This window comes from Petromyzon marinus, chromosome 3, assembly GCF_048934315.1.
Source record: "Petromyzon marinus isolate PM22_M1 ecotype Great Lakes invasive population chromosome 3, UKy_Petmar_22M1.pri1.0, whole genome shotgun sequence".
NCBI classification, from domain to species: domain Eukaryota; kingdom Metazoa; phylum Chordata; class Hyperoartia; order Petromyzontiformes; family Petromyzontidae; genus Petromyzon; species Petromyzon marinus.
The window spans coordinates 6,751,602-6,764,697 of record NC_133669.1 but is presented as its reverse complement, the minus strand read 5'-3'; the positions used below and the strand labels follow the sequence as shown (position 1 = coordinate 6,764,697).

The 13,096-nt window shown below is 44.3% G+C and overlaps 1 protein-coding gene and 1 non-coding gene across 2 annotated transcripts in view; one reads left to right on the top strand and one right to left on the bottom strand.

Annotated features, from left to right (window-relative positions):
• Positions 1–3,384: 3,384 nt before the first annotated feature.
• TRNAW-CCA (transfer RNA tryptophan (anticodon CCA)) lies at positions 3,385–3,456 on the bottom strand. Its single transcript has one exon. It is a non-coding gene; the product is annotated as a tRNA-Trp (tRNA).
• A 4,966-nt stretch (positions 3,457–8,422) lies between these two features.
• The window catches only part of LOC116952718 (cytohesin-1-like), a 56,002-nt gene continuing 51,328 nt past the window's right edge, over positions 8,423–13,096 (top strand). The window contains exon 1 of the mRNA XM_032972341.2: positions 8,423–8,796. Within this exon, the coding sequence (XP_032828232.1) occupies positions 8,775–8,796 (22 nt within the window). The 5' untranslated portion in view covers positions 8,423–8,774. The remainder of the gene's footprint in view (positions 8,797–13,096) is intronic.

The following is a 13,096-nucleotide window of genomic DNA, read 5'->3' as shown; positions in this document are numbered from 1 at the left end:
GTCGAGGGCGATGTGTGGGTGGGGGGGGGGTCTTGATGTTCATAACCAGAAGTAACTTCGCCCTATAAAAATTGACGAATCTACACTGATACACACAGGCCAGGGCTTTGCACTTTCGATTTGCACGGTTGGCTACGTACGGTGCCAAGGAAGTGCAACATATATACACAGCGGCATCTTCAGTGTGCAGCTCACGAGCGACCACACGTGTCGGGTGTCATACGTTTTAGAATTTATACTCGAGTTGAGGAATCCTGGCTTTTGTTTTACAATATTGCGTTACCTTATCACGGCCGGCCTTTCAGCTAATCATAGCACAGCTGCCTCTGTTAACTATGGGAATGTGAAAGCTTGCTTGTGTAGAACGCGAATGTTATTTTGTAATGTGGAGAGATCGACTTGTTAATTATTACAGTTTTTTTTTTCATCTCAACCCATAATCATCTGCAGCCTATCATCTCAACCCATAATCTTCCGAAGGCTATCACCAAATCACTCGGGGATGTGACGGATCTCAAGCCCAGTAGGTTTGGGCCTGGATATTGCTTGGAATGATATGTATAATTCTTGGGATTTCCCTTGCCGTTATCAAAATATGAGAATAGGTTTTACCCTTTCTGACAATAACACAGGTGTTAAGATGTTAACACGCCAAACTGAAACCTTTCACAAGGAATCATGTCTGCATTAACCACATATACTTGTGAACATGCAAACAAACAAAAAAAACATGCTCTAATATATGCATTGTCTTTTAAACTGATTGGTCTACACCATATAATATCAGAGCATATTATATGCAGCTGCTCACGCGGAGCTCTCAATGTCCTGATAGTGCATTGTCTTTGTGCTGTTCGCCTTTTGGTGTCCTCTGGTCTAACGCGCTTTGAAACTAAGTTCTAAGACAATGCATATAATATCAGAGCATGTTTTTTTTATGCATGTTCACCACAAGTATATGTGGTTAATGCAGACATGATTCCTTGCAAAAGGTTTTAGTTTGGTGTTTTAACATCTTAATACCTGTGTTATTTCCAGAAAGGGTAAAACCTATTCTTATATGTAAAATTCTGTATAATATTGTACAGCTGCGAAGCGGTGAGTTTCTGTAAAAATGATTGCATTGTTGGTGGAGTGCCCCAACGTATACCATCTGGTTACCTTACGTAATTTTATCCCCAAGGGCTGACTTTGATTATGCGATTCTCAAAGTTTAAACAAGTCCATGGTTTGTCTGTTTCAGTGCTGTTGCTGCTATCAAACATTGACCCGAAGTGCCGCGAGACTGATGGTTTAAATGTCATTTTATTTTTGCATTGAGAAATGGGATGTTTGTCTATTTATGTATTATTGTGTAACACTGTGTTATGACATAGAATACACGCAATAATGCACGCTGTCTAATACATAGCGTACAAAAAATGCTAAATATTCGTCATGGAATACATTATAAACACTGAACATAATGGACAGAATGTAGTAAATAATTACAATATTTACACACAGCAAAATAAATAAAAACCTAATTAAGCAAAAAATCAAATTAACAATAAAAAAACTACGATCGTGAAACAGTTTAATTGAGTAAGTGGATGATTAGATGCTACTGCACGTGTACGCTGCGGAGTGGACAAAATGTCTTGTGACCCCCATTTCATTCTCTAAAACTTTATATTTGTAAGTGAGATGTATTTAAAACATGAATGAATATGCAATGTGGGGGAAATAATCTGGGGGGGGTCGATTAATTTGAGGGTCACAAGACATCTGGACCACTCTGTCCTGTATCGTTCTAACCGCGTGGGACTGGAGTAACTTGTGTTATACTGGTAAGAACCTCCTGGTTACACCAGCCCACAGGGGATTATTGTGTCCGTCCGTCGTGCATCCAAAAATGGGAGGGGTGGGGCTGGGTGGGGAGGGTGGGGAGGGGCTGGGTGGGGAGGGTGGGGCTGGGTGGGGAGGGGAGGGTGGGGAGGGAGGGGCTGGGCGGGGAGGGGAGGGTGGGGAGGGGCTGGGTGGGAAGGGTGGGGCTGGGTGGGGAGGGGAGGGTGGTGGGGAGGGGCTGGGTAGGAAGGGTGGGGAGGGGCTGGGTGGGGAGGGTGGGGCTGGGTGGGGGGTGGGAGGGAGGGGTGGGGCTGGGTGGGGAGGGGCTGGTCACCCGGTGGTGCTCTTATAAAACTCAACGTTTAACCTACTCATGCCGGCTTGTGCCCGCCCTCACAGTCGGGAATGCACCACGCCGCCGTTGACCCTGGCCATTGACCGAGCAACCCAACGTTCCTACCAGCTCTCTCCGCGGGAATGTGTTCTGTATTCACTGGAAGGTCTCGCATTTCGACTGAGAGTGGACCACATTTTTGTATTTCGCTCGTGTAAAAAACGGGGTCTTTTTAACTGTCTTAGCGAAAAATGGTCGTCCTGTTGCCTTGTGATCCCCATTTAGTTATCTAAACAACAACAAAAACGTTTATCTAAACCAAATGAATATGCAAATTATTTTTTTGTGGTCAATTAATTGGGGGTCACAAGGAATCTGAACCATCTTGTGCATGGATTGGAGAACTATGCAGGTACAAAGCAATTCTAACGACGTGGGTTAAGAGGCGTTGTTAAAAGGGATTTGATAATGATCGTCGGTCAAGACTCGTGACAGAATAGCAGCCAAGGCATGGAACACGCATGAACAAGTCCACTGGGGAGATGGAGCGATGGATGGCAAGCTCGCAGGATCGCGAGAGATGGGGCGACGGCTTGTGGATGATGATAATGATGATGCTGATTAAGGGGCCGTCCATAAATGACGTCACGCAATTTTAGATTATTTTTGACCCCCCCCCCCCCTCGTCACACAGCGTCACAAAAAGTCAGACCCCCCCTCAAATATGACGCCACAAAGCTCTGCCCCCCCCTCCCCCCCCAAAAAATATAAAACATGCTTCAAATCTCTTTAAACTATTGTCATTGTAGTGCGTATTTAATGTGGCGCTGCACTCTGATGTTGTAGGAGAAAACATTTATTAAAAAGTTTATTTAATTAAGTAGAACGTGCTGTCTATATTTATTTAAAGTTGCGCATTTTTACATGACGTCACATTTCTCACCCCCCCCCCCTCGTCACACATCGTCACAAATGTCTGACCCCCTCCCCCCTTCGGTGCGTGACGTCATTTATGGACGGCCCCTAAGACATTTGGTCTTGGACAGGACACATCGACGTACAATGATACTTTCACAAATGGACAATACCGTAAGAGTCATAGAAGAGCAGCCAAAGGAGCCAAGAGTATATTACGGTGAATAAAATATACTGCTTCATTAAATAGTCACGGAATAAGCAGCTGCAGAAAATATTTGATTAAAAAAAATTCAACAAAAAATACGTGACCTCGACGTGATTTGAACACGCAACCTTCTGATCTGGAGTCAGACGCGCTACCGTTGCGCCACGAGGTCTCTCGCATGCATCTGATGCAATCCTCGCTGGCTTTTGTGATCAATATGATAAGTTGTTCACTCATTGGTGAAGCTGTGGTTGCCACCTGCCCCGGTTTGATCCGGATAGTCCAAGAATTTGTTTTTGGCCCAGGAACTGGCACCTGTATTCGGGGATTATATTCGTTTTAAACCAAGATCTGCTCGTGTTGTCTTGAAATGTTCTGCAGTGTTTTTGCACAAGTTTGAGGTGAAGACATATGTCACATGTCCGGGTTTTGAAAAGGTGGCAACGCTTGGTGAAGCGGTGGCACATTGGTTAACACGCTGCGCTAGGCACCCACGGATCATCGTCTTAGTCCCGTCCACGACTAACATCGCAGTCGGTCGTGTGACCGATAACAAGAGGCCATCATCCATCAGTAGATGAACAATATCGTTTTATGAGGAGCACTGGCCTGCGTAGTGAAGTATGGGGAAAGAATGTCCGTCGTGACTCTTCATTCGTTGGTAGATTGAGAATAGCTGGATTGATTTATTTAATGGTCACTAAAGTGTTCTTTTACAGTCGCTGAACATACCAAATTAACTGTGAATGTATTTCTGTCTCGTATTAACGTCATAGAGCGGCGTGCCATTGAAGGCATACATTAATCAAATGAATGTTATGCCTCCAAAGTGATCTATTCATGGAAGCAGCCAGGGGAAGAAGGCTCCGAAAGGGTTCGTGATTTAAAAAAAAAAGCTCCTGTGCGCTTTAGGGGCCATCCATTTAGTACGTACGCATGGATGGGGGAAGGGGGGTTAACCCAAATGCGTACGCTTGCGTATGAGTCGACCTAAGGAAGCCCAGATCCGAATCAGATATTCATTCACCGCTGTTGTTGGTCGTAAGCGGGAATCGAACTGGATATTGCTTGGGTCCCCACTCTCACGTGCCCTCACGCATCCAAGACCTCAAACTCTAACGCATGCAGCCATCCTCCAGATTCTTCGAACGCTTCTTTTGTCAGACACATCGACAAGCTGTCGCTGTAATGTGTGGGACACCTACCTGCTAACACCACCAGGGGCGCTCGAGAGTAGCCCAGGTCTTTCACGTTGACAAAACACAACGGCAACGATTTCATATTCTTTGGGTCTTTCGGTAAAGTCACGTCGATAGGTAAAAAAAAATGTACGGCGTTTCGATCGTAACACAAGCGACCGTCATCAGGTGGAAAAAGGTGGGTTGAAACCACAAAAGGCAAGCTGTTTTAAAGGTTTAAAATGGGCTTAGCCCAAGCGTATCAGAACGAAGTTGGCTAGGCACAAGTGGCCTGGGGCCAGCACAAGCGGAGATGGTTATGTTATTGTGAAATCGGAGAGTCAAGAAAAAGGTAGACGAAAACCACTTGTGGTATGCCCAAATGCAGGGGCGACACCGCAGGAACTAGAATTGCTTGTCCCATATTTAGTCAAATAAAACTAACATCGGGAGGTGGCAATGATTGCTGAGTTTGTACCCATGCTCTCGGTTGAAATTGTGTCTGTATATATGGGTGGCTTCATGAACGAATCTTTGTTGATAGCCAGTGGGCTTGCAAAGTACCTTCGTCTTAGAGAAATCAATTTCGTGTGAGCCAATAGCATTTAAACAATGATCAGCCACGGCTGCAGTGTCGGTCCTCCCGTGTTTCAAATCTGCCTTATGCTCACGAACGCGGTCCGAGACATGTCGCTTAGTTTCCCCAATGTAACTATTGCCGCAGACACAGCTTAGTTTATAGACGCCAGGGTATTGCATGTCAGGGATCTTATCCTTCACAGATGGGATCAGATCACGAACAATTGTATTTTACAGTACCAGTTAAAGCCCACTGTGATGTGAGCTGTTTTTCAAAGGTGACCTGTCCAGACATGATGGCTCATCGAAGTGGCTTATCATATGTGGGAATTTATAGCAGCAGCCAACTAATCTAATCGTCCTGTTTTTTTACATATCTGTAAATGATGATAAAACCCCCGTGGTAAAAACAGAATAATAGTGCGGGCCGGCAAACCACGAGTTTAAGGCAATACGCAAACATTTGTAAAAAGCACACAACCTCTGCGCAAATGAAATCACTTAAAAGTCCTGCTTTGGGCGAAGCATTAATCCCAATACAACTTGAATTTGCGTCGTATGTCTATAAAGATGCTGAGCAAAGATGGTATAGGAACCAACGAAAATATATGCAGGAGGGGTATGGATATTTGCCAGGTGAGGTTGGTGTCGCCCCTCAAGTTGGCAGACGGAGGACGCAAAACGATAGACCTGAGTGCTCAACTAAATTGCCCGTGGGCACGTGTGGTAGAAGCCCACTCTATTTTACCTGTAAAAATCTAACATTTTATGGATTGATATATATTGAACTTCTTTCACACCGTACGTAGCCGACCGTCCTAATCGGAGGTGCGGGGGAAGAACAACAACACTAAAAAGTGCCTAGCTCCAGTAGCTTCCTAATATCCGAAGGAAGAGCGTTCCAGACGGCCGCAGAAGCACACCTAAACCCGGAGCAGTTTATAAAGAAAATTTGTTTTTTTTCGATGGAAAACTTTAATGAAAGTGTACACACACAAATGTAATATGTACATTGAACTTCTTTCCCACCGTACGTAGCCAACCGTATTAATAGTGTTCATATAAACAGTACAGTACAATCAGTACACTGGAGATGTACTAAAAATGTACTCCAATGAGTGTAAACGTGTTTTAAAAGATGTGATTCTGAGATTTGAATCAACACTTGCAACGTACACTTAAAATGTACACTTCAAATGTTTGGTTTCCTATCCGTCCCATCAGCCAAAGCTCCCTCACACAGCAAACAGTCCTTTCCCCCTACATTTGGGAAGCCTTTTCCCCTCACTTCCCTTTATTGGACCATGAGATGCCATTAACGCGTTGAGAAACACGAAACATTCCTCAGTGCTGTCTCCTTCACGCACATTTAGCAATCGGAAAGTCTGTATAAGGTGATCAGTTCCCATGAATTTTGCACGGAAGGTTTAAGATAGGAAGAGAATTGGCTAGAATGTCTCCTCCGGTCCCCGTTATCCATAACCAAGGGACACTTATCCCGAATCGTATTTGTAAACATGAGGTTCCTGTCTCGTAAAATTAATCATGATAATTAATCATATGAATAATATTTTCCCGTGGGCTGATAGAGTGTGCAGGGTGGTCCAGATGGATTGTGACCCCCCCCCCCAATTAATTGACCCCTAACATGTTTGTTCCTTTGCATATTAATTTCTGTTTTAAATAAACTTAAATTTAAAAAAATCATTACGTTTTTGATAATTCAATGGGGGAAGGGGGGGAATCACAAGACATTTGGACCACGCTGTACAGTATTTAAGACGGCGACATTGTCTCTTTATCCACGTGCAGTCACCCACAACGTACAGCAACGGAGCATGTTAATTGAGATTTAATTAACAGGGGTGGCTGCACCCTCCCCCACCCCCTTCGTCATTCGCAAATGGGAACTTGCTGAGACAGACTTTCATCATCTGGCCCCCATCATTATTGATCAACGATTGTCGCTCACAAGAACCCTGATGCAAGCACGATCCCTCAACGTATCAACATCACCCCGCCTCGACCTCTCTTACTTAAAAAAAAGAGCTTTATAGCTCATTGGATTCCTCCAGTCAAAATAAATATTCTGATTCTGATAATAAACATACAATCGCGACCTCCCCCCCCGCCCCCCCCCCCCAATTAACAAACTCGAGTCACCGCCACCTCTCATTAAATACACATTACACATCGCTTGGTCTGGTAGGATGGGGATGGTTTAGTTTTATTTGTACGAGTTTGACTGATTTATTTACATTTTGATTTAAAGCTTTCGTGACTGCAGGGATTCATATTCTTGGTTCTTTCGGTAAAGTCACGTAGAAGGGAAACAATAAAATATATTTTATATATTTTTTTATTTTATTGTTTCCCTTCTACGTGACTTCACCGAAAGAACCAAGAAGATGATGTTTACCTTTCTTGCACTTTGCACTGCTGTAGTGTTTTTGTACTGTTTGGTGTCGTAACGTTCTTACCCGCCTCGACTGGACATGTGTTTTTTAAAGAGCTTTATAGCTCATCGGATTCCTCCAGGATAAATAAATATTCTGATTCTGGCCTCCTTGCAGTGCCGGATTATCCTAGTAGCAAAAGTACCATATGCTACGGGCGAAATGCTTTCAATCTATCAGTTCCGTTTCAGTGATTCTGCACTTGCTCTATTACTATAGTACTATACCGCCTTCAACTTTTATGAACGACTGTGTGTTTAAGGTTAGCGATTTGTCGTATTATCTGGCTGTATAGCAAATGAAAAAATACAATTACTTTACTATTCCTGCTTTAATATGAATGTGTTTTATTTATTTATTTAGGGCATCTTTACAACATATGCAACAGGCCTCGCACAAGCTTAATCCGGCACTGCCTCCTTGCCCTGCCAAACATGCACGTGCCACAGTCCACGTGCACTTTGAACGTGTCGATAGGTGGCCGCTAAGCGAGCCTCGTCCTGCCCGACGAACCCGAGTAATGAGCGTTAACCCCGTCCAGCACGTCGCGGGATTTCTCCCCAACGCCGTGGCTGTCGCCTGAGAATGCTGGTCGTCGCTGTAAGTGAGCTTTACTACTCCCAACACGCGAACCTGCTCAACTGGTAACGAATCGTGGGCACGTTTTGTTTTACGTGGCAAGCCTTAATTAAATTGGTCGTGTCGACACAACATTTATATTTTACGCGATCTAACCCCACACAAAAAAAAAACCTCTTAGTATGGATATAAACATGACCCGGCTCGAACCCTCATTAAAATAAACACGAGGCTCTACGTCACATTCCCCCCCCACCCCTCAACCTCCTATTGGTCAACGTTGATAATTAGCCACGCCTTCATTGGCTAATCAACATAAATGAACCCCGCCCCCTCCCCTGGCTACCACCTCCACCCTCTCTTATTATCTAACCCACGAGCCGCTTGACGGCTCTCTGGCTGCCGTCCCACACCGCCAGTAGGAGGCGAAGCGGTCGCGGCGTGAGACCCACGATCGCCGGCTGTGTCTGTCTCTCCCTCCCCACCCCAATCCCCGTCGTCTCTTCTTGAGCTCCGCGCGTGTCTTGTTCCCTGGGCGCTCTCACTTGATCCATCATCATCAGCGGCGGCTGCGTTGGACGAGGGCTGTGTAAGGGTGACGCCGACAGACGGATAAGGCGGCGGCGGCGGTAGGCGCCGCGGTTGTTGGTGGTGGTGGTGGTTGGGTGAGGACACGGGACGCTGTCTCTCCAAGAAGCATGGAGGAGGCTGACGGCTTCGGTAAGGGTGTGTGTGTGTGGGTGCGCGGGGCCGCTCTTGTCGATCTTCGTTCGTTCACTTCTTCCACAGTGGCGTTGGCAGCAAGAGGATGGTGGAGCCCCGTGGGTGGTCGGGTTGGTGGTGATGGAGCTCTCACGCGGGGATGGATTGTGAGGGCGGATGGAGCCGGTGTGACATGCGGCTTTTGGGGGTGTGTGTTGTGTGTGTGACGGTCACCGTTATATCCGTTGTCAGCTACGGGGCTATTGAATTACACGGTACCGCATAAACTAGACGCGTTGCACGCATTATCGATCCATCGCCACGTATCGTTAATCCACTGCTGGACGAAGGCCTCCCCACGCCGTTGCGGCTGGGTTATGTTATCGGCAGGCAGCGGTGCTCATCGTCACGCTGGTGAAGGCGGAGAACGCCCGCAAGCCGGCGAAGGCGGAGATGGATGCAGTGAAAATATAGGCGCCTAGAAGTACGGTACAACAATGTACCGTTGCTTCTTGGCTTCCCACTCCCCTCTGCTACTTGGCATCGGGCCTGCGGCAATCTGTTTTGTGCATATTTGGTTGATGCTGCGTTGGCAGTGGCGCGCGTGTGCGCGCGCACAACAAACCACTTGAAAATGTTGCTGTGATGAAGGGTCGTTGACTGAAACGTTGCCTATCATGCGTGTTTTATTTTAAGGCCGCATTGTTCTTGACGAATGTGTTCGAGTTTATTCTTTTATTTTATGCGTGGTGGTCGCCCATTCAAGCACTATCCAGGCGACAGCTCTGCTTGGCTTCTGAATAGTCCAAGTATTGTGATAACAATTCCCATTATTTATAGCAAACGCTCACAATCACTCCTTTGCAAGAGAATCCTGCTCGTAATTGGGATTTTTTTTCTCTTCCCCCAATTAAATCCGTGGGTGTTTGACTTCGTGTGGGAGGGAATCTAAAGTACCGGATAACCCACCACGCGTACGAAGAAGGGGGTGACAACTAAAATCGACGTACAGATGGATTCAACAATGACTTGCTGTGCTACGGTGCCGGCTCGTCGCCACCTAGAAACCATCCGATGTGTGATGTTCCTGATTGGATTTAGGATTTTGCTTCTGGTGTTGCCATAATTACCATATTCTCTGGATTATAAAAGAGAGGCTTTTCCCCTCCACGTTTTTAGAGAATAAGTTGGTGCTGGTGCATCCTAATCCGATAGGTGTGTGTGCTGTCAGCGCTGTTGAATTAGCCGAATATACACGTTGTGACACAGTCGTATATAACCCCCACAATAAAATGAAAGCGAGAAATGCTCAAGAAGGCTACGTCTAACTTCATAGCTTTTATTTTTCCATGTCTCCCACCAATCTCGCTTGCTACATTTTTGAACACTTTGCACTATTAAATATGGGGCCATCGCCTTTCACATATTTAATCACCTGTTGAGATTAAAGTTAAAGGGGATCGTTATAAATCAGTGGGGTGTATATATGTAAATGGGACAAATTGTACGGTAGCCGTTTTACTGTTGTCACCAATATTGTCAATGCGAGTAACTTTGTCCTTGTCAATTCATTATCACCATCGCACTGCGGTCTGTAAATTGAGCACCACTTCGGTCAGGCTAAATTGTCTTGAAGGGAATACTTAAATGGCTGTTGAATTGAGGATGGTGTTTGGGCCCTGCCATGTTGAAGGTGGTACGCGGTATTTAAGGCTCTTAACCGCAAAAACGGGCACCGCCCAATGTGGGTAGAAGTTGTAGTTTTTGGGCGATTTATCACCGCGGCAATACAGTTAACCAACATCCGTTGGTATTTCCAGATCATCATAAAAAAGTACGTTTTCCTTCAGCTCATGGGCTCCGTAAACGAATATTACCGATCAGCTTTGGTTTCGACGAGAACACTGGACCAGTTTAAATCTCCATGGTCTTATCGGCAAGTAAGGCTTGTTAAATCGAATACTGCTGGGTTGCACTGTTATTGGCAAGATTACCCGTGTCTATCTACAAGACAGGGTGCTGTGCAATGGACAAAAAATACTGCAGTATTTTATAAATCACGTTATTAGATTTGTGTAATATATGTTTATAATGACAAAAATCCCTCCTATTATATGCTTTGTCCTTTATACACATCACTTGCTCTTCTCCAACATTAACTCAACTCTACCTGGAGGCTTCTTGTTTTAGTGTGTTTTTTCACATGGCTTTTATAAAGGAGCTGAATGTAAGGTCTGGTGTACTGGAGTGCATGTTATACTGTTTATCAAAGTCCAGACATTTGCCCTCACTTTTCAAATTACAGCGCTAACAGCCACATAGGACCCATTCATTTCTGAGATTGTATTACAGACCTTGGCTTTGATAATTCTTGTTCTGCAGCGCTGGGTGAAACTTCTGTGCCATGCCTTTTCACCTGTGACCAATTTTGGATTCCAGTTTTCTCTGACAGTGAGTGAGCACTAAATAGGTGAATTTCTATCGTCCACGTGCAATTCACAATATGACGGGTGGTCTTTGGCATTCCAGGTAACTATAAAGTCCTTAACGGGCACCGTAAGATAGTGCAATGCGAATGGGCTTCAGCATTGCCATTTCTGCTAATGACACACGATTGAATTGCCATAGCCGCTGTGCCAAGGTGGACTTGCACATACCCTCAATCTTATTGCAAAGTGCTGCCATTTTTGACTAGTTCTCGAGATTCATTTCCCATAATAAATGTTTATTTACTCGTGTTGTAACCTTATATTGATCCGTGGACCTTGTATTTTCTTTCTGGGTCACAATGAGCTCTTAATATAAATAAGAATGATGTACAACCCTCCGCCAATCCACTGCTGGATGGAGGCCTCCACACACCATGGTAGTGACAGGATCGGTTCGTATATCAGTCGCCACTGCTATTAGTTGTGGCAGGGAATCGAACTCGGGAGACTGGTATAATAGCATAGTGGCGCACCAATGACTGCACCATTGCTCCACCGCATTAGCTCTTAACCTGTTGTAGATAAACGTTTTCAATCGATGAATGGCATTTTCAAATTTTATTAAGTGTGGAGAATATGGATATGATCAATAACAGTGATTTGAATGCCACATTTCCGTTTTTATATATAGATCCAGCATTTATTCATTGTTGTGTGATAACATAACTTACAAATGCAACACATTATCTAGTACATACATGCTTTATCTAAATACTGTGCAGTAGTTTATAGAATGTAATGTTACATCTGGGTGATGTTAGACTTCACATTGGTGAAATGTTTAATGATGTGTGATTTCAACACTGCATTGTATAATTTTTACACTGATAATTATTCGTGTGATGTTAAAACATTTATTGTGAGATCCACTGTTGAGTTCCTTCTATTGATCAAATGTAGCGCTTTCCATGAAGGGGCAATTTGAAACAGAGCGTAGTAGGTGCCAAGTGGTAATTTTCGCTTGTAGAAATAAAAGTTTTAAAATATTGAGGGTGTGTGTCATCAAATACCATTTTAACAAGTGAAGAACATGGGTGAGAATATGCCATGGTAGCATTGATTAACATCAACCAGACTTACAGCTGGTTATTTGACATTTCCATTCACCAACCCATATTTACCAGCGTGGTTAAGTATAGTCAAACAACTCGCGTGATTGAATGGCATGGGGAGGCCTTCATCCTGAAGTGTACTGAAAAGAGCTGTACTTTACAGTTGGCATTTTAAGGACACAATTATCCTGTACCTACAGTTTCTCTTACCCATTTCCCGACGTATTTTGCGATGGGTTCTTTATTTTTAATGGAGTGGAACAATTATTTTAGTTAACCTAAACATGATCAAATGATGTTACTGTATATCATTGCCCTGCTTTTCGCTGTACAGTATTTTAACAAAGTCGAAGTCAAATGTTGTCGGAAATATTCACACTCTACTTTAGGTCATTCATAATTATTCATTCATAATTATTATCTTTTTGGTCAGATCGTGTATGTATGTGTAAAAAGTTACTCTGCTGTGTACTGTTTTATGTCTGTTGAAGGAAAGTGATACAATGATTAATTTCTGAGCCATTATTTTATTTGGCCAACGTTGAAGGTTGACTCATCGCATCGGCTCTCTGTGGTCGTCGAAATGAGATTCAATCCATGGGAAGTCGACGGTGGTTGGTTGTCTCTGTGGGTTAGTGTTGGTTCCCGCTACAGGAATGTGTATTTTTCTCTCAGACTTGAGGATTACTTGCTGAGATGAGCTCCGTTCCATACATATTTGCGGCAGTGATACACGCTGAGCTTAGTTCGATCTGCCAAGCTAATGCTTAAACGTGC